We start from the raw sequence: 21219 nt of genomic DNA, 5'->3' as shown, positions 1-21219 counted from the left end.
CTATGGAAGCTTCTTTCCTGTTAGTCTGGTGTTACCACTTATTCTCAAATACCATTTTTGAACACTCACTGAGGGTTGATTACATCTTGGTCTGATATTAGGACTTTGCTTCATTTATTTCTGTTCTTGTGATCTGTGTGGTTGATTATGCTTTTAACTATTTAACTCCTGAGATCATTGGCAGCCAGATAAAGGTTGACCAAAATATGCATACACAGTTTATTACTCTTAAGCTCTCCAGCATTAGGTGGAATACACAAAACAATAGATTCTTAGAGAAAGCGGAGTTTAATATTTAAAAAATATACAACTGAACACCTGCTGTCGGGTGAGAACTGTTCATAATGTAACGCTGAAAACTGTTGCCTGACTTGCATAAAATAAAGTTAATTCCGTAATCAGTATGTGTTCATGGGTTGGAAGAATGCTTATTTGTCCTAACTCTGCAAGTGGATCTCTGCACAGAATATGTTAAGTAAAAATAAATATTTTTCTGAAATTAAATGGATCATTCCTGTATATACTTGTCTTTGAAATGTATTTGATGCTTGATGTGTATGATGGGTGTAAGGAGTTCTATATAGTTCACAGTGGAGTCATCTTAGTAAATGAATTTGAAGCATTTTCCTATTTAACTTGCAATAAGAATATAAAGAGACTTCTTATTCATGTTGTTTTGACACTTTAAATGTCATTCTATAAAACGCAAACTAAACTTGCTGCCTGTCCTCATCAGCCATTCTTATGCCATATGTGCATTTGCATTCATAAAATGAGTTTATTAACTTAAACTCTAAATTATTTTGACTTACTCATTATGAGGAAGCATAATGATGCTGAGGTACTGCCTCTAGTAGATAGTAAATTAAGCATTCTCAAATACAGCATTATGCAATCACAGAAATGCTGGTTGGAAGAGACTGCTGGAGGTCTCTGTTCCATTCTTTCACTTGAAATGAAATCGTTGCCCAGTTCTACGTTAGGTTAGCTGTGACCTTGTCTCAATAATGCCTGAAAACGCCCAAGGACAGATTACACAATCTGTATGGGAAACTGTTCCTGTGTTGCATTACTCACTTTGTTAAAAAAACTTTGCCTAATATCCAGCATAAGCTTTCCAGACTGCAGTCTGGGGCCATTGCCCATAGTTCTGTTGTCTGGCACCAACAAGAAAATTTAACTCCGCCTTTAACTCTTCTTTCCAGTAGTTGTGGGAAGCTCCTGGATCGTCCCTTAGCCTCCTCTTCATTGGAACAGGCGAGCCCAGCTCAATCTCCGCTCATCGGTCTTACATTCTAGATCCCTGACTCTTCCAGTTTATCAGTATAAAAATGCGTAGAGGACTTGGTTTTTGTGCATAGGAGTGACTGAATTTGCATCTCTCTTTGACTAGGTTAATAAGTAACAGGTTAAAATTTGATCCCTTTTAGGGTAGGTGTTCTGTCGCAGCACAAACAAATGAGAGTTTGCCAGGCTTTCATAAAGCAGGTGGCAGGTGGCAAACAATAGGAACAAAAACTCGTGTTTTCTTTTACTTCTTACAATGTTATTTGAGGAAGTCCTAACTGAAGTCATTCAGAGTTGATTGGTATTTTAAACTGCTCTAGCAGCATAACTTTTCTTATGTGCCTTGAACTTGGCAGCATTTTTAAATGTCAATGTGTCGAAACTCATACCAAATCATATCACTTTATGCCAGTTCCAGCTTTGTAAAGTTGTTGCTTTAGATCATCCACAAGCTTTTAAGACTCATTATTTAACTAATTGATTCAATAATACGGCATTAGTTGCTTTCCTCATTTCCCCTGAATATCTCGTCGTCTTTGCCAGAAGGGTATGTTTGTTTGGGGGAACTGATCTAATTCCAGTGGGTTATTGGAAGTGCAATGTTGAAGGCATTTGTCCCGTAATGCTTTTGAGTTCCAACACAACACAGATCCTGTGTCTGTGGTGCACTGCAGCTAAGTTCCTCATTAAAGCTATTCAGATACCTGAGTATCTTTCTGCTCCTGGGCCTTTGTCAGTGAATGGGGCTGGGGGGAAGGTATACAGCGCTTTGAGTTTACAAGATGACTTGTTGGTACCTGGCAACTTCTTAAACGTTACTGAGTAGTATTGACTTAATGCATTATTTTTTTTCCAAAGCATATTTTTGGCGGTTAGCTTTCAGAGTAAGGTGCAAACTGATGTTTGTGAACTTTCACTCTTTCTCCTTAATATGAATGCTTTAAGTGATCAATGAAAATTATTTCATCACATAAATTAGTCATTTACATCATTAGAAGTGGTCATTGATAATGTGCAGGAAGTCGGTAACGTTACTTTTAAGTCTCTGTTTTAATTAATAAGCTTGCTTCCTTGCAGCTCCTTTGAGTTGGACTCTTAACCTGCCTGTGAGAAAGTTTTCTTGAGTCCTAGTCAACTACCCCGTTGCTAGTTCAGCTATAGTAATCCTGTGATCCTTAGCCTTGGCTTGCAGCCGATAGATTGGGGTACTATTTACCTTCATGAGAGTTCTACAAGATTAAACTTTATTAATGCTCTTTTAAAATTAGGGTAAGTATTTATCCTCTAGAGCTAGGCAGCATAGAAAAGACAGAACTGCTGTAGCAGACTTCTTGATTTGGTCTGATCACATTGTTTTATAAAGTTACCAAAAAACCCTAACCACCCCACAAACAAACAAAACCCCCTTTGTTTAAAGACTACTACTGCTATTAAGTTGGCACTGCTATTTCCCCAAATTTAAACTTAAAATTCTTCATTCTCTTTATAGGGGAAAAAAAAACTTAAAATGGAAACATTTTAAAGATTAAATATACGTTTATTCCACTTGATTTTTATTTTTTTTTCTTTGCTTTTCTTTCACCAGAGCAGTACCTCTGTTGGGATACCTACCTCAGGACTTAATAGGAACACCAGTCTTGGTGCATCTTCACCCAAATGACAGACCCTTAATGCTAGCAATTCACAAAAAAAGTATGTAGTCTCTTACTGTGGCAGAATTTTTTTTCTTCCTAAAAGTTAATAACAATGACTTCAAAAACCTCAGCAAGTAGGAGGTGAAAATTAATTGTGACTATGGATTTTTCTGCAAGTAAATACTGAATCCTTTACTCTATAACTTGATTCTTAATGCAAATAGATCAAAATGAGAAATCACTCAATTTCGTGTTTGATATGAAGCATATGTGTCTAATTGACTGTAAATGAATATTTCATACATAAAACTTCCTTGAGAATGCAATGATAGAAGTTGTCATACTTTAAATGGTAGTCTTTTTTTATTTCACAGAGAAGAAAAAAGAGCCAGTCCGGCAATGTTAATTTGTTAAACTTGGAAAATGTAAAGCTGTTTCTTCAATCATCTTTAGCTTGTTGTGTTCTGAAGGTGATTTTCTTGACATAGTCCAGTAAATTATGAAGGTCTGCTTATTCTGGTAGCCCAGCATTTCTAAATGTATAGACGTATCTGGTATTTGTTCCTTCAAATATCATCTTCCTCCTTTGCAATTCATTGTAAAATCCTGAATCATTAAGTAGAATCGTGCAAATATTAATCTGAAATTTCTTTTTGAATCATTCATTACAGTACTTCAGTATGGAGGACAGCCTTTTGACTATTCACCAATCAGGTTTTGCACTAGAAATGGAGATTATATAACCATGGACACTAGCTGGTCCAGTTTCATCAACCCTTGGAGTCGAAAAGTTTCATTTATTATTGGAAGACACAAAGTTAGGACGTGAGTCAAGCTGGGACTTTAAGATTTTTATCTATTTATTTTTATTTTCTATCCCCTCAGGTTTACATAGTGATCCTTAAGAAAGACATAAGGGATGTTGGGGGCGGGGAAATCATATGTACAAATTACTTCCTTTTTAAATTTGTAACTGCTTTAAAAAGAAATTTGAAGTCCTTCAAATTCTGCCAATACAGTCAAGAGTTGCTTCAGAAGAGGGAAGTCATGCTCAAAGTGAGTAAGGGTATGTATTTTATCATTCAAAGGCTGTAGATGCAATAGAATAAGCATCAGATTCTGTTTACTATATATAGATGGTAAATTGAAGTTGTGGGGTCTCTGTAATTGAAGTACTTGCATTTGTAATGAGCTGGGATACGTTTGGTTTATGCAGGGGTCCCTTAAATGAAGATGTCTTTGCCGCTCCCAACTATACAGAGGATAGAATCCTTCATCCCAGTGTTCAGGAAATCACTGAGCAAATATATCGGCTATTATTGCAGGTACAGCATGTGCTTTAATGTTACCCTTTTCATTTCCCAGTGAAGAAAGGGCATTTATCTTCATGACATTTTGTTTAGCTGCCTACTACTGTACTGGAATTTCTGGCTACAATCCTGGAAATTACTTACACTTGTGATTACCAGACAAGACTTACTGAAGTATGTTAAAGCTCCAGTTGGTATTTTAAGGATTTCATGCAGCTATGGAGTCCTCACCAAAAAAACCCAAACCAAACCTAAAATAAATCCTTTTTTCCTCACATGGAATTACTGGTAACAATTTCAGTTTTGTTTAAAGCTGGTGTGCTGAGATATGTGTGTGTGTATCTATTTTGTTGTTGTTAACAGCCTGTACACAACAGTGGATCCAGTGGCTATGGAAGTCTAGGTAGCAATGGTTCACATGAGCACTTAATGAGTGTGGCATCCTCCAGTGACAGCACAGGAAATAATAATGAAGACACTCATAAGGATAAGCCAGTAGGTTTGGTTTTTCTTATTCAAGTACGTGGCACAAAACAAACTAGTAAAAGTGGGGTTTTTTTTACTTTTAGCATAACCGTTTCAAATTAGGGATGGAAGAAAGTAAAAGGAAAAAGTCATCTTTCTTTTTTGTTTAACATGGAAAAAACATTTCTGTCTAGGGGAATAAACATTTCTGGTGTAGATGAAGTCTCAGGGTACTGAAGCACAGTTATAGGCATGAAAGTCAGTATGTATAAAGAATTTAAACCTGTACAGTGTGTTAGCTTATTCTAATGTCCATTATATGTTACATGCTGTGTTTCTGGGAAAACCAGCTGGATATTTGAAAGCAGTTTCTTTTGGGAGGGAAAGTCTGTAATTACTGTTTTCCCAAATGAAACTAAAAAGATAAAATGCAGTAATACCTGCATAACCAAGTGATAGCTTGACCTTGATCACTTTTTGTGTTGCAAAAATACACTATAATATGGAATGAAATAAATGGAATGGAATAAAATAAAAATTTTTTGAGCTTAAAACTTAACTCTACTGTAGATTGGGCCACTGCTACATCTAGTTGCTAGTGAGATGTAACTTTTAAAATTCTGTTAGTCTGAACAAAACAGCAGTGATAAATTTGTGCCTATGCTCATTCCATAGGCAAAGTAAATCAGACGGACAGTAATGTACTGTATGTGGATGCAGTGAAAGGAACTGCACGTTTTAACATCTCTAGTCATTCTGGATTTCCTGTTGTTCTTCCCAAATTTGTTGTAGCTCACTGAGTTGTGTTTAATTCTGAAAGCCAGAATTTTCCTTTCCTTAATTACATTGCTTATAGGCTAATTCTCTGAAATCCCATTTCTGCTTCTGTGATCAGGCATGGCAGACTGCTGCTCTTGCCGAGGTGGTCACTTTCCTGGCTTTCAGTCCTTAAACACTAGTGGCTTAAGCAGATGAAGTCTCTGGATTTTTTTTGTTTGACTTAATACATTTCAGAGCTATGCAGAAAAGTAATGTTTAAGGAAATCTTGGTTTTGAGGGAAATGGATACCTATCTTTCCTTCGCTATTTCCACAGACAGTGAAGACTGTTATAGTATAGTTCTATAATATCCTGTCAGTGCTTGGTTAAACTTCTAGCACAAAAAGTTCTCAGTCTCAGCAGCAATATTTTGTTTACCAAGTGATACTGTTGGGTTTTTTTTCTGAAGTCTTCTTTGTAATGTATCTTTATATTTTCCTATCCAAGTCATTCAACCATATTAAACAAAATACAGAGTAATTGTGTACAAAAACCATACTTTAAATTTCTTCTTTCCAATTCCCAAAATTCTGCTGCTGCACAATAAAATTCTATACATCAGGATTTCTCCTGTAATCAGACTAATTGTAAGATAGAGATTAACTAAGGTTAGACTTAGTCTACTGAGGAATCACTATGCATGATGTTTTATGTCAGAATTTTGTAATAACTCTTTTTAATTACCTGCTTTCAGGAGGTTTGTCAAGATGCCCGTAAGGTCAAAAATAAAGGACAGCGTACTTTCACTGACAATAAAGCAAAACTGGAATATAAGAGAGAGCCTTTTGCAGGTAAGACATTAGCAAGTTGATTAAGTATTAGTCTATTGCGCTGGTGCCTTGTATAATATGACAGTAGGGGTTTTTTCTAGTTTAGTTCTAATCAATGCATAAAGACAGCATTTTTATCATTTAAAATTATATTGTCTTGTGTCTCTCCCCTGTGTTCAGGAAAATACTGTGTTCAGCTATGTCTGAATTGATAATGGTGTAACACACAGTTAAGGCATGTCCTAAAGCTGTTGTTTTGAAGTACCTTAATTGTAGCTCATGTTTTCATACAAGTCAAGCATCATCTTTTCTGTTAGGTGGAGGAAAATGTTATGGATGTTGTCTTTCCTGTTTGCGTTGTAACCTCAGGAATTTAAGTTGATAAATGAAAATCTTACTAATGAGATTTTAATTCTGCATACATTAATAGGTTATTCTTCTAATAATTTGTTATAACTTCAGGGCACTAGAGTTGTCCTCACACTGAGTGTGTTTCAACTCTAATGATATCTATTCTCTTATAGCCATAATATCTATTCCCTTTGGATCCATATGCATCAACCTAACTAAACTTCATACCTCCCAATAATCCATAAGGACGGGAAAATATTTACACAATGTTCATCTAGTAGTGTGCAAACCTCTTTAACTTGCTTTACAGTGGTTAACTTGTGACCTGTTAAAGATGTATAAATGAGAATTTTTACTGTTGCTTTTAGGGGAATTTGCAAGGATTTAATGCTATAATTGCATAATAGCAATATCTCTTTTCACAGAAAAACAAAATGGACCTGGTGGTCAGGTGAAAGATGTAGTAGGAAAGGATACTTCAGTAACAGCTGCTCCTAAAAATGTGACTACTGAAGAGTTGGCTTGGAAAGAACAACCTGTATATTCTTATCAACAGATTAGCTGTTTGGACAGTGTCATCAGGTAAGCAACCAGTGTGTAAATTACTCTTGACCTCTAGACTTAAGGACTTGCGTATCTAATGTTGTTAAATCATTGTATTTTAGGTACTTGGAGAGTTGTAATGTGCCTGGTACAGCAAAAAGAAAATGTGAACCTTCATCAAGTGTTGCATCACTGAATTCTGGAGTTCATGAACAAAAACCAGCTGATAATGCTATGCAGCCCTTGGGAGGTATCTCTACATCACAGCTTTTTCTTGATTGATTTTTACTAGCAGCCAGTTGGATGTTACTTCTTTGCAGAATAATAAGTGTAGCTTAGGCATGACCTCTTAGCTGTTTTCTCAGTGTTAGATGTTGGTGATCTAACTCTTACCATTAAAATCTCCCCTACAGTCAAAAAAATGAGTAGTTGATTGAATATCTGGATTGTAGATGCAATAAGCTTATTTATACTGTACAAAATACAGCAGGATTTTGAGTTTTAGGACTTGAATCATTATCGAATGCAAGATGTTTGTTTCACAGCTGGGACTTGTAAGAACAACCAGCTGAAGAACCTGGCAGCTAATTAATTGCAACAAAAGTATGCATATTACACTTCTGTTTCTCCTTTGTGGACATTAAAAAAAAAAAAAGGAACAAGAGAGGGTAGTAAAATGCAGCATCGCACTGTTCTCAGTAAGAACCCATTTGAAAGGCATGTCCAGCTATGAAAATAAAAGATGGGTATTACTGAGGATAGCTATCTAAAAAGTCTGCTGTAGGCAAAAAACATTACCTTAATTTGTTAGGACTTAGGTATAGCGTTTGATATAGTCCCTGTCTGGATGGGGGGCTAAAGTGAAGAACATAACTGTTCTTTTTGTACTTTCGTTAGTACAAGAATTGTGAGACTAGTAAAGAACTACATGTAAATGAGATACTTGCTGATTCAACCTTGTCATTATATGAGGCTGAAGGGGAAGTGTCTAGTGGAGTTTCTCAGAAATTGGTCTTGGGAATGATCTTGTCTATATTTCCTCGATGAGCTTCAAAAAGAAGTTCTAATGCAGCTTTTAGAATCAAATTGGAAGGTATCAGTATACATAGGAGCAAAGTGTCCTGTAGAAGGAATTGAAATGCCTTGAGAACTAGAGAGGAAGAAATTGTGTTCCTAATTGCATGATGCTAGTTCCACTATTTCTGCTGTCATTTGGAGTCTATGCAGTTCTAGTTGACAGGAGAAGATGTGGGTTTGCTAGCTTTTCAGTGCACTGATGACTAAGAACGATGTAGCCACTGGCATACTCTAGTCAGGAAAAAGGCAAACTTTAGGTCTTAAAATATGTGTTATGCCAAGTATTCCTACTAGAGAAGGAATGTTTTAATGCTGTTTTATGAGGCACTGGTATGACCTCTGCTCAATTATTGTGTATAGCTTTCAGGTGAGATAATTTAAATAGGTGGAAGCTCAGAGCAAAGCTGTTAGGATAACCAGCTAATGACAGAGATTAGTGTACAACAATATGGGAGCTGGGTGGGACTTAATCTTAGGCTGGAAGAGGCTAGAAACTTTCTTCCAAAATTGTGCCATGAAAGAAGAGTGAAGACCAGGAAAGAAAAAAAAGTCCTTCATTAAAAAGATTTGGTTTGGCTATATGTGACAGTAGAGGATTGGATTTGGTTGCTCAGAAGTCATTCTATTCCTAAAAGGTTCTTGGTGGAATGCATAAAGTAAAGTAAAATGTTCTTTTTGTGTCTTGTCAAGCGCAGTTTAGCCTCTACTGTTTTGCAACCCTAGGAGCATATAACTTGCATTCGCTCCTGTTCATGTTCAGTAAACTACAACTTTACTTCTTTTAATAGATCCTGCTGTGTTGAAGGCATCTGGTAAATCAAATGGTCCCCCAGTGGTTGGTGCTCACTTAACATCTTTGGCTTTACCTGGCAAGCCTGAAAGTGTTGTGTCTCTCACAAGTCAGTGCAGCTACAGTAGCACCATTGTTCATGTTGGAGACAAAAAGACACAACCTGAATTAGGTATGATTTTTGCTAATAAATTTTCTCCAAAATGGCCATTGCTAGCCAGTTTAAACTTCAGATGTGAACAGCTAGTATCTGCTTGTGACTTACATTTTCTTACAGCTAAAATGTTCCTATGGAAATGGAATAAATAGGGACAGAATTTGCATCTTAAACTTACAGCAAAATTATTACAGAATTGTAATAGCTTAAAAATGCATATACAGAGCTTTTTTTACTTCATTTTGATTTATTTTCTTCCTCCTATTTCTGTAGAAATGATAGAAGATGGTCCAAGTGGAGCAGAACTCCTGGATGGCCAACTTCTTGCCCCTCCATCCAGCTCTGCGCATGTAAATCAAGAAAAGGAGCCATTTAAAAAACTGGGACTTACAAAGGAAGTCCTTGCAGTACATACGCAAAAAGAGGAGCAGAGCTTTTTGAATAAGTTTAAAGAAATCAAGAGATTTAATATTTTTCAGTCCCACTGCAATTACTACTTACAAGATAAACCAAAAGGACGGCCTGGTGAACGTGGTATGGCAATAGTTTTCATGATAAAACTTGTATTTATATAGGAAGTACATCCTGTTGAGAGGGCATTTCCATTTTTAGCTATATTGTGGGGCTACTGTGAATAGTGACAGTTGCATTCTCTTTTTAAAGTCCACAAAAAAATTCGTTCTGATAAGTCTTTCTTGAAGATTGAGAGTGGAATATAGCTTTTAATGTAATAACTGACATTTTAGTAACTAATGTTTTGATTTTTATCTTTTCACTATACTATTACTGTCATGCATCTACTTTCAAGGGACAGAAAACATGCTTTAGCATGTTTGCTTTACTGTATCTATGCTTGTATTCCCTTGCTTTTCTTTTCCTTCTGTCTTTCCATCTGTCTTTTTTCAGGTTTGTGGTTTTGTTTTGTTTTCAGCCCTCTGCTTTACATACAGTTTCCCCCATTCCACTATTGTGTAGTCAGTGAAACAATCTGGTAATTGGTTGCCTTTAAGTTAATAATGTGATCGGTGGGATGGAAATGGCACAGACTACCTGTAATAGTGAGATTGTCTTGTTTATTAGGACTAGGAACTCTGGATGGCATTTTCAGAAGTGCTGGATACCGATCTGACTTTGTTCCTGTTTCAGTCCTGACTTGACTTGGAACAGAAGTCAGACACTGCTAAGCATTTTTTGCAGATTCTTATTTTTCATTTTTTATTTAAATAGTTATGCAGGTTGATTTAGGAAACCTGTTATGGAACCCTTTAGTCCCCTTGCATTCTTTATACTCGATAAACTTTCAGCCTATCTAAATAAGCTTTAGACAAACTAAAAGTTTGAGCAGCTTTTAGTGCCCAAAGATATTTTACGGATTTCCGCATATCTGTAATCAGATGAACTGACAGTCTTCGCCTAGGGAAGAGTCGCTTGGTGCAGACTTCTCCTAAAATAAGGTTGTAAAGGTAGCATGCTTTTTTCCCCTCAGGAAATTCTTTTCTTTATGTGTACTTTCTCTCCTCCTGCTCCCCCCCCCCCTTTTCAGTTACAGACCTGCATGACCTTAACTCTCTAGAAATGCTTTCAGTCATGTCCCATACTGCTTTCATTGTAATTGCTGGAGTAATTAGAAGTTTGCCCCTCTGGGAGCCACTGTTTTGCAGCTTTGTGCTGTTTGGGTGACACACATTTGAGCCTGAATTGATCCACTGATGGTCTCTTTTCTTCCACAATGCATCAGCATGGTTTTCATTGCCCAGTTAGCTCAGCTCTTGCGCTAGAGGTAAAAGTGAACCTGACCCCTTCCCAAATGCTTCCATTTGGGTAGGCTAAGTCCAGAACTGCTGTTTTGAGCAACTTCTAGGGATGACAAGGTGAAAGGGATCCATCAGATTGCAAGTAGGATCTTTCCTGACATGTGGGTTTGGGTTTTTTGGGTGGGTGTTTTTGTTCATTTTTTGTTTGGTTGGTTTGGGGTTTTTTTGCAGGTGGCCGTGGACAAAGAAATGGCACTTCTGGAATGGATCAGCCTTGGAAGAAAAGTGGAAAGAACAGAAAATCAAAGCGCATTAAACCACAGGAGTCTTCGGACAGTACAACTTCTGGAACTAAATTCCCCCATCGGTTCCCTCTTCAAGGTTTAAATACTACTGCTTGGTCACCATCAGACACTTCACAAGCAAGCTATTCAGCGATGTCTTTTCCCACTGTTATGCCTGCATATCCACTGCCTGTTTTTCCAGCAGCAGGGACTGTGCCACCAGCTCCTGAGACTTCTCTCTCTGGTTTTAATCCATTGCCAGACTCTGGAAATACTTGCCCTATGCAACCATCCCAGTTCTCTGCACCCCTCATGACACCTGTCGTAGCTCTTGTGCTCCCCAACTATGTCTACCCAGAGATGAACAATAACTTACCTCAAACGCTTTACCATAGCCAATCCAACTTCCCTGCCCATTCCACTTTCTCTTCACAGACAGTATTTCCAACACAGCCACCATTTGCTACACCCAGCCCTTTCCCACAACAGGCATTTTTTCCAACACAGCCATTCCATTATAATCCACCAGCAGAGAGTGAAAAGGTTCCTGTTACAGAGCCACGAAATGAGCCATCCCGTTCCTGCACTCCACAGTCAGTGGGTCTTCAAGACCAGGCTTCGCCACCTCTGTTCCAATCAAGGTGCAGTTCTCCTCTGAATCTTCTACAGTTAGAAGAAACCACAAAAACTGCTGAAAGTGGAGCTCCTGTGGGTTTACATGGAGCTTTAAGTGAGGAAGCAGCCATAGGCAAAATCATGACAACTGATAACTGTAGTGGAAAGGGATCCTTACCAGTAAGTATGCTGATGGGTTTGGGTTTTTTTTTTAAAGTCTTCACATTCTTGAACATATCTGAAGTTGTTAATATGTAGAGATGCCTAAAATGGTTTCTTGCTGGCCCCCCCCATTTTCCTGTCTCTGCTACATCGTTTTCAATCCTTTCACTTGTGGGACCTATTTTTTAATGATAGACAGTAGTTGGTCGATATGATGCCAGGAGATGGACTCACACTTGTTAGTAAATTCAAACTTCAGCAGACTGGATAAAACATGAAATGCAATCATTAGGATAGTGTCAACCTTTAAAAATTAAAACTACCTTGTTGTTCTTCTAAAGTTACACTAGGAAGCTTGGAAATACATCCTGAAACAGTTTTGTTCCATTTTTAATTATGAAGATGGATAAGCCCATTGAAAAGCACTGAGATAGATTTAAAATCATGAGCACTTTATTTTTAGCCATATTTGGACTAAAGTATTCTGTGCACTACGTAACATCTCTGAAATCTTACAAGGACTTCTGACTTGTGCTGTGCTATAACAGTGCATCTGTGACAGTTGGTAACTTACAGCATGCTCTGAGATCCCTCTGCTGGATTAAAAGAAGCTCGGTAACAAAACTTAATAGTAACAATTTTGCTGGCAAATTCTTTTGAATTTCCTCAAACAGTTCCTATTCTTTAGAAACCTGCAAAATGTAACTTTCTGTAATTTCCTCACCACTTACTGGAAAATTAGGACAATACAGGCATTTGTTTAGGAATGTGTTAAGGATAAAGCTAGTTCTTTCCATTATTATGTATTTTGCTAAGTTCTGTCAACCTTAATTTCTAATATTTAATCTTCAAACTGGCTTGCATTGAGGTTTTGTTTATGTTAGAAATCAGTATAGTTAATGCTCTTTCCCTTAAAAACATACAAATAAATTATCTTGCCTAGGAAGCTTGCATCTGGGAACACCCTCCTTCTCATGATGCATTGAGAGTAGTAACAGTGATGGACTGTTGATGCAAATCTCTTTGAGGTAGATTATAGTAGGAGCAACTGCAAGTACGTCTTAAGTGGCTTGGGTAAATTTTGACTTGTCCAGGACAGTAAGAGCTGTCAAAACTGAATAGCAGATGCCTTCTTACTTCCTCACTAAACTTTTTTTTTGAGAGAAATTGAATTGAAATCTCAGTCTTACTGAAGGACCACTTGTCTGCCTATCGGTCCACTTCATTATTCCTCAGTTGGTCTTGACATGTTATTGGTGGCTGTCTGTCTTCGAATAACTGTGTAAACATATTAGAATATAAAGTGAAATGGATTAATACTAAATGTAAATGATTAGTAATGAAATAGTCTTGTTTATTGGGTTTGGGTTCGTTTTTTTTTTTAATTTTATGTTTTTCCCCTCCCCTTCTTACCACTAGGCTGAATCTCCAATGGATGCTCAAAATAGCGATGCACTCTCCATGTCTAGTGTCCTGCTTGACATTTTACTTCAAGAAGATGCATGTTCAGGCACTGGTTCAGCTTCTTCAGGGAGTGGTGTATCTGCAGCTGCTGAGTCTCTGGGGTCTGGATCCAATGGCTGTGGCATGTCAGGGAGCAGAACAGGTAAGACCAGCAGTGGGTACTCTCTTAGCATTTTAGAGTTGGAGTGTGAGGTATTGCAAACACCACTTGATGTTCAAGTGCTTTATGTAAAAATCTTTATTGTCTTTAATCCTCATTGCATAGTTTAGTCTTGATTTCTTTTTTTATTATATAACACGAAAGTTTTTCTGTTGTGCTTGATTTACAGTATAGAACCTTCTTTAAGTGTAAAATAGCCATTAAGATATTATGTAGGTATGACAGAATAATGAAGAGAAAATACCGTACTCCTTCATGTTTTCATTTCAGAGTTTTTAATTTAAGTAAGCTAATTCTGTTGAAATTTAATGGACACTTAGCTTCAGAATTTGAGTTTTAAAAATATTAATGCAGTTACTTAGGGGTGGAAGTTCCCTCTGTTTAAAAAATGAAATAAAATAGTGGTTGTATTTATACTTTCAGTTCTCTTTTAATCTTCTCTATTTTCCAAAGCATTCAGATAATCTATGTATTTGACAATTTATAATGAAACTTGAAATTTCTTTTTAAAGGTAGTAGTGAAACTAGTCATACCAGCAAATACTTTGGGAGTATTGATTCCTCAGAAAATCATCATAAAACTAAAATGAAGGCAGAAATGGAAGAAAGTGAGCACTTCATTAAATATGTCCTTCAGGATCCTATATGGCTTTTGATGGCAAACACAGATGATGCTGTTATGATGACTTACCAGATACCTTCACGGTAATTCCAATGTCGTAGTCCTTCATGAACTGTATATATGTTTGGGGGAGCACGGTGAATATATGAATCTCTGTCTCAATATCGGTTTTAATGTTTAGCTCAGTGTCAAGAAGAATGCTTGCTTCCTTTGTATCTTTTGTACACTACAGAAGTCGTTCTCAAAAAGTAAAAATTACTTGATTAGGCTTACCTGTATTTTTAGATCCATTACCTGAGTTGAAATTAACTGTGTATATTTTTTGAAGCTGTTTTGTAGTTAGTGATCTGTAACTACTTGCCTAGAAATCCTTGTAGTCTGATTAATAGATCCTGGAAAGTATGCTTAGATCTAATGATGGTCCGTAGCATGGAAGCTCTGTACTCCCTGGCTGTTGTCCTTGGGAAGCCACATTCAGTGGCACGCTGTTTTCTCTGCCTTGTGTGTTTTTTTTTTTTCCTGGGTTGTTAACTTCCACATGTTCATTCTTCTCCATAAATTCCCATTCAAATAGGACAAAGAAGTAGAAGGTAAAAGTCATAAGGTTTCTAATAGAAAAAACTTTATTTAAAAATAAAAAAATATTCCCCGCTTCAATAGCAAAGAGCAGATATAGGGGGAGGGGAGGGTCACAAGTCTGCAGATTTTTTTTTATCTTGTTTCTATTTCTTGGGAGCAGTGAATGGTATTTTGAAAAGAATAGGAAGTTTCAGTAAAGACAAGTCTTTTGAAAGGGAAGGAAAACAAGCTTTCAAAATACAGAAGCACAGGGATGACGGGGCAGGGGGGAATAGAGAATGCATTGTAAGAACTTCAGATTTTTTTCCCTAGATTTAAAAATAACTTGGCATTTCTCAGTTTTTGTAGCGTGAAGGGTTGACAACTATAGATGGGAATTCCAGCAGACTGTAAGAGTAGCAAAGCCTGCCAAAGAGAACACGCTATAAAACAGGATATTGTGAGAAGGAGAGTTAAGCTCGCTGTCAGAGCGTGATGCCCGAGAAGTGTAAAGCCAACCCGTTCTTAGGTGTGCCGTAAGGAACAGAGATAGTACTGGGTTTCTTGGAACTTGCTTTCTATTGTCATCTTTTATAGAGGTATACAGCTTGTAAATGTTTGGTGTGGTGTGGGTTTTTAAGTTTCTGAATCAAGGTGGGGCACTGGGGGGAGAGAGCACTTTGGCTGCTGAAATAGAGCAGTGTTTTCTAAATCTCTCCCTCTCAGTCCTGAAGTTTAATCCATTCTTGATGACCTTCTTAAACATATCTTACTACTTCTGCTTTAGTATCTCATATGTGCAGGTAGTGTCTGTTTTGGGTTGTCCTCCCGGTGAAGGGGAACTTGGAACTTACCACAGCAGAGGGAAACTGGAGTTCTTGGTGGTTTCACCAGTGGTGCTGTCTGAATAGCTCTAAGAAAACTGTTTTCATTGATGGGATTTGAAAAGACAATGAGCCAGCAGAGATGCGTTAAAGTTGTCTGCAAATGCAGAAAGCTGCTGAAATTTAATTAACCACACTGAATTTTCGTCCAATGTAAAATCTGTAAGCTTAACATTCCAGAACAAAAATAGTCTTTAAAAATGTTAGTATTTGACTGTGTAGCCTTATATAGGCATAAAGCCCAGAAACTGTTGAAGCTCAATTTCTAAATACATTTTATTTTAGAGATTTGGAAACAGTTTTAAAAGAAGATAAGCAGAAATTAAAGCAAATGCAGAAACTACAGCCAAAATTTACAGAAGAACAAAAAAGAGAGCTTATTGAAGTTCATCCATGGATCCAGCAAGGTGGACTGCCAAAAACTGTTGCCAATTCCGTAAGTTTAAATGAGTTAGTTACTTTTGCATGTATACAGTGCTTAAATTATTAGCTGCCTATGTTAGACTTCTCCATTCCTGTTGCTATGAAAGCTTGGTCAATTACATAGAGAGAAAAATTAATTCAAACTTCCATGCAGTGGTTTCTGGCTTGATTTAATTTACCGTAAGTTGTCTTTCCAATGGGAAAGTCAAACTAGTGGTGAATACAGTGCAAGAAATTCCCTTCCTATTTCTAAATTTCTGTGTATCTGTTTGAAATTCTTTATCAATACAGCCAGAAACTTCACTACATAAAAAAAAATCTCTATTTTGTGCACAGAAATTTATGCCCATTGCTTTCTAGAAAGTACAAAATTAATGGGAGTACACTGTTCCTTTTTTCTATCAGACTTCTCACAGAGGATCATCTCTTGCCTTGATTTTATAAGCAAATTAATAGCTTGAAAAGCAAAAAAGAAAACAAAGCATCCTTGCAGTGTTATTTGTTGTTTGTGTATTTTACTTATTCACACACAAATACCTGATTGCATTCTCTTTTCGCTGAGCATTCGATCATTTGTAGCTTTTTTGCACATAAGTTATCAAATGCAGAGGCTCTCTTTGCACATCAGTATTTCAAAAGTCAGTGTAGCAGAATTGCAGTGGAATCCTAATCCTGATGTTAATGTTACTGCAACATTAATATTATAGCATCTAACTTGTGTAAGTGTACAGTTGCTTCAGTCTCTTAAGCACTGCAACTGACATGAACACATTACTGCAGGGTTAGCAATCAAATGGAGGAAAAGGTGATTGGAAGTGCATGTAAAATGTCAGCATTATAAGTGATCTATGACATGACTGCTTCCAGTAGAGTTCTCAAGTACTTGTATTGATTTACTACACGTTATAAAATGATTGTGTGTGGGAAAGTTGAGTTGGGGAGTGGGATATATCTGGTAGCTGCAGCACAGATGTAAAGGTTCCCTTGGAATCAGGGATCGTGTGCAAATGTACTGTTTGGAAAAGCTTTTTTTTTCCCCTCCTTTGACTTACAAGTGTGTCTATAATTTTCTTTTTTTTCTTTTTAGGAATGTATTTTTTGTGAGGACAATATACAGAGCAATATTTATACATCATATGATGAAGAAATCAATGAAATGGACCTTAATGAAATGATTGAAGACAGTGGGGAAAACAACTTGGTTTCCCTGAGTCAAGTCAGTGAAGAACAAACATAGCCTTTGAGCCTATTGTTTTCAAAGCTGCTTCAAAACTAGTGATGATCCATAAAGGTTTTACTCTTGTATCCAGCAAGATGAATCCTGTTCATAAAAACAAATGTGTTTTTCTTGCTCTAGAAGAGTCATTTGTGAATGAATCTCTTTCTAAATGGTGGCAATCTCTTCCCAGTAAGGACGTTGTTGAAGATGGTATAGCTTTTCTTTAAAAAAGAAAGACTCATATTTTGCACTTATGCCTCAAATATTTCTTTATAAACTATAGAAACTTTCATTGATGCCTACTGGTTTTTGTAGAGTGGTTTAATGAGTACTGAGAATCCCCTTACGTACATATGGTTCTTCAAATCTCCTTTTGGTAATGATTCAGCATTATAAATTGTTCTAGCAATTTTGCTCAGTGGCTCTTTAGCATTGTTCTTAATATTTGAAGTGGTCCAGCACAGTAGAAGAAATAACCTTCAAGTAAATCAGTTCAAACTTGCCCTCCTCATACCAATTGATCCCATCCTCTTTGTTTGTTTCCTATAGTTTTGAATGTAGGAACCTTTTTTGTCTAAGAGAAATGTTGAACTAATTTTGTAAGATCGTCTTGGGTTTAAAATACTTATGTGACTGTGTAAGAAAGTATAGACGAGTGCTGACAACTTTGTAGCCTTTTATTTAAATGGACACTGCAATACTATGAACTGTTTATTACCTTGAAGCATCATTTCTGAGAATTTATACACAAGAAATCTTTATGCTAAAGATTTTAAAAACTAAGACCACAGAGGATGGCTGCGTATGCTCCAGTGACTGTTAGACAAAGCTTGGTATAACTTTAACCTTTATTTCTGATTTGTTCTGTCAGGAGGTTGGCCATCAGTTTTTCCTGTGTGGCTAAACAAACATCAAACTTGTATGTGGCAAGAGAGGATTAGACATTTCTTGTCATTTGAAGATAGTTCTTATAAAAAAGAAGTGATTTTGAGAATAGAGTTGACTTTAACTATATTTGAATTGCATAATCTAAAACTTAACGTGGCTGGAATCCTTTGCTGTCAAGGATTTAATTTTAATGCCTCTGAGATTGTATTGACTTGAATGTGTACTATATGTTCTTATGCTGTTTATACATGTTGGATGTGGGAAGAGAACACAAAAGAGCAACTTTAACATATTGGTTAAAGGACATTTAGTTGCAGCATTGCTAGATGTCAGCTGTAGGTCTTGGGGTGAAAAACATATGGAGAAATTCAATTAACTTTGATATGTTTGTCTTAAAATATTTTTCACAGAAAGCATTTCCTTCTTTATTAGGATAACATTTCACTGAAATTTAAGGTTATTTTCATTTTATAAAAATATTTCTCTTTGCATACAAAGAGGATGTGAAGTTAGATCTGACCACCAAAAACACGCAGAAGTGACTGGTATTTGCTTAGTGGAAGAAATAATTTGTGTAAAGTAATTAGTTATTAATTGGATAGTGTCATGAGGAAATTTGCATTGGAGACAGGTTCTGCAGATAGAGTGTGTGAACTTGTGAAACAAGTAGAATCACAGTTTAAAAAAATAAAGATCTTAAATGTAGTGTGAAGCACTACCCAGCAGGATCTGATTCCTGTCTTTAATAGTTTAGCAAGCTCAAACTTAAATATATGTAAATATAAACTGAATGAGAAATTTTAAAATGTTGGTGTTCAAGTCTGATGTATTAAATGTTTTAATCATAAATGGAACAGTGCAGCTATACCAACATATTAAATATATTCCATTTTTACATGTAAACACAAATAGTTTTAATTGGACCAGGGTTTGGGGAAAATAAAAGCTTTATAGGAGTGCATTGTAATTATACAAATTATTTTCAGGGACTTCTCAACCACTTTGAACTTCTTTGCTTTAGCATGCTTTTTTTTTACTGGGGTTTTTTTATTTGTTCTCATTTCTCCCCCCCCCCCGATGACCATCTTGTAACCATAACTTAGTGAAAGGAAGAGAAGTGTTATTTAGAGCATTTTGTGGATGTGCTTACTTATGGACTTAATCTTGCATCCTTAAAGTGTTTCCATTTACAGGGTGGTATTAAAATATTTTCCTGTAACTTTAAATCTACATGCCTCCATTTATAGATAAGATTCTGAAGCTGTAATTTTTCCAAACTGTTGTAAGATGATTTATTTGTGATGACACTTTGTCAACATGTCAACAATGTTTTCTGTACACTGTGCAATATATTTTGGTTTTTGCCACTTGTGACTAATTTTTATGACTTTGCTTTTTAGAAAACTGGTAAATAAAACAGATATATTTTTAGTTGCCTTTTTGTTCCTTGAGCCTTCTGCTCCATGTAAGAAGCAAAAATATATGCATTACCGATAGTATGTGAACTGGTATTTCAAACTGAAGAACTTGCAAGCTATGAAGTTAGTTGTGGCTTACTGTCCTGAAGTAAAATTGTTGCCAGCTTGTCTGACCTGGAAGTTTAGTAGTCAAATGGAAGATTGAATCTTTATATTGACTAGTTGTTCTGAAAACATGTACAAATTTTTCTACCTGGAAGAGCGTATGCAGCTGGGTTCCCTGTGTTGTTCAAAACCACCAGAAGACACATTGTCTTTTCTGCTTTTAGTGTCAGCTATGGATACCTTTTCTCCTGCAGCCCTCTGTGGTTTTATACTGGTAGCTTAGAGGTAGAGAACTCCAGTTATGCCCCTTGAATTTGCTTTGTACAGTGATGATTAGTCTTCTGTCGCGGTGTGAAGTGTCGTGTTTTCTGAAGATTGCTGAAACTCATCAAGCTAGTGTACTTTCTTGTTGATATTCCTGTTTTATACTCTGAGTGGAGCAATTGGGGAGGCTTGAAGATTTCTGTTTTCTCGCTTTGAGCAGTGATGTAGTTTAGTGGGTGTGGGATGCTGCTTTGGACTGCACCTCCAGTTTAGGAGGTACTCAGGTTATGAGACACTCATTAGGTCTTTTTTTCCATTACTGTGTTTGGAGAGGTTTGTGGTCTTGTAAAACAGAACAAGCTAGTGCAAACCCTAGTTTGGTCATGAGGGACCCGGATATTTGTGAGCTGCAAAATCAAGGTTTTTCTGTACCACAAAACAGTTCACCAGAGGTGAATTGCCTTCACACCAAGGGTAGAATTGTAGTGTGGTGCACTCTGTTGCTGAGACATGCATTTTAAAGCATGCTTGTTCAACACGCCATCCAAGCCCCTTTTGAAGTCTTCTGAATTGACTCTAAATACATGAGCGGTTCTGTGTATGTGAAGTCTGAAAACACTTTTGTCCTAATGGTACCTTGGTTCCTTGCTTAGCTAAACATGCAGAGGAGAGATGTATTGATGAAGCAGTTTACAGAACTACAAATCTGAGTGTCATGCACACATACAGGGTATCTGTGCAACTCAGTAGAGAAGGTATTGTGCTAGCATTTGGATCTAAGTTTTGATGATTGATATATAACATTGGGAGAACTGAAGCGCTGCTGATGCAATAAATTACCAGGTAATGTTTCACAGTTATTTCTGCTTCTGGTAATTTTTTGCAATTGTAAATGTAATAAGAGTACAAGTTAAATGTTAAATGTACTCCTCCTTGGTGATGTGCCTTCTGTCAGCACTCAAAGATAATGGCTTGCTTTACACTGCAGAACTGTTGGGAACAGTCTTTTGTCAGATTTTCTTCCATCTCAGTAGCCCCTAGGCGTCACTGGTGTCCTGTGATTATATTTGGCAGTTTTGCCACCCCTGTTTTTCCTCTATTCAGCAAACTCAATAGCCCCAAAATACAAGAAGCTATGACATCATTTGATGTAAAGGGAAAGATCGGTGGCTTGAATTTCAAATAAGATGATGAGA

At 36.7% G+C, this 21219-nt stretch overlaps 1 protein-coding gene across 1 annotated transcript in view; it reads left to right on the top strand.

Annotated features, from left to right (window-relative positions):
* Positions 1-19667, top strand: part of LOC143161711 (period circadian protein homolog 2-like) — a 49966-nt gene extending 30299 nt beyond the window's left edge. The window contains 14 exon segments of the mRNA XM_076340826.1: positions 2873-2979; positions 3593-3746; positions 4138-4246; positions 4595-4726; positions 6210-6306; positions 7062-7218; positions 7302-7429; positions 9045-9218; positions 9477-9737; positions 11189-12036; positions 13438-13624; positions 14155-14347; positions 15992-16142; positions 17217-19667. Of these exon segments, the coding sequence (XP_076196941.1) occupies positions 2873-2979; positions 3593-3746; positions 4138-4246; positions 4595-4726; positions 6210-6306; positions 7062-7218; positions 7302-7429; positions 9045-9218; positions 9477-9737; positions 11189-12036; positions 13438-13624; positions 14155-14347; positions 15992-16142; positions 17217-17366 (2848 nt within the window). The 3' untranslated portion in view covers positions 17367-19667.
* The last annotated feature ends 1552 nt before the right edge of the window (positions 19668-21219 follow it).

This window comes from Aptenodytes patagonicus, chromosome 6, assembly GCF_965638725.1.
Source record: "Aptenodytes patagonicus chromosome 6, bAptPat1.pri.cur, whole genome shotgun sequence".
Taxonomy (NCBI): Eukaryota; Metazoa; Chordata; class Aves; order Sphenisciformes; family Spheniscidae; genus Aptenodytes; species Aptenodytes patagonicus.
Note: the sequence above shows the minus strand (reverse complement) of the source record. Positions and strands in the feature narration are given on the sequence as shown.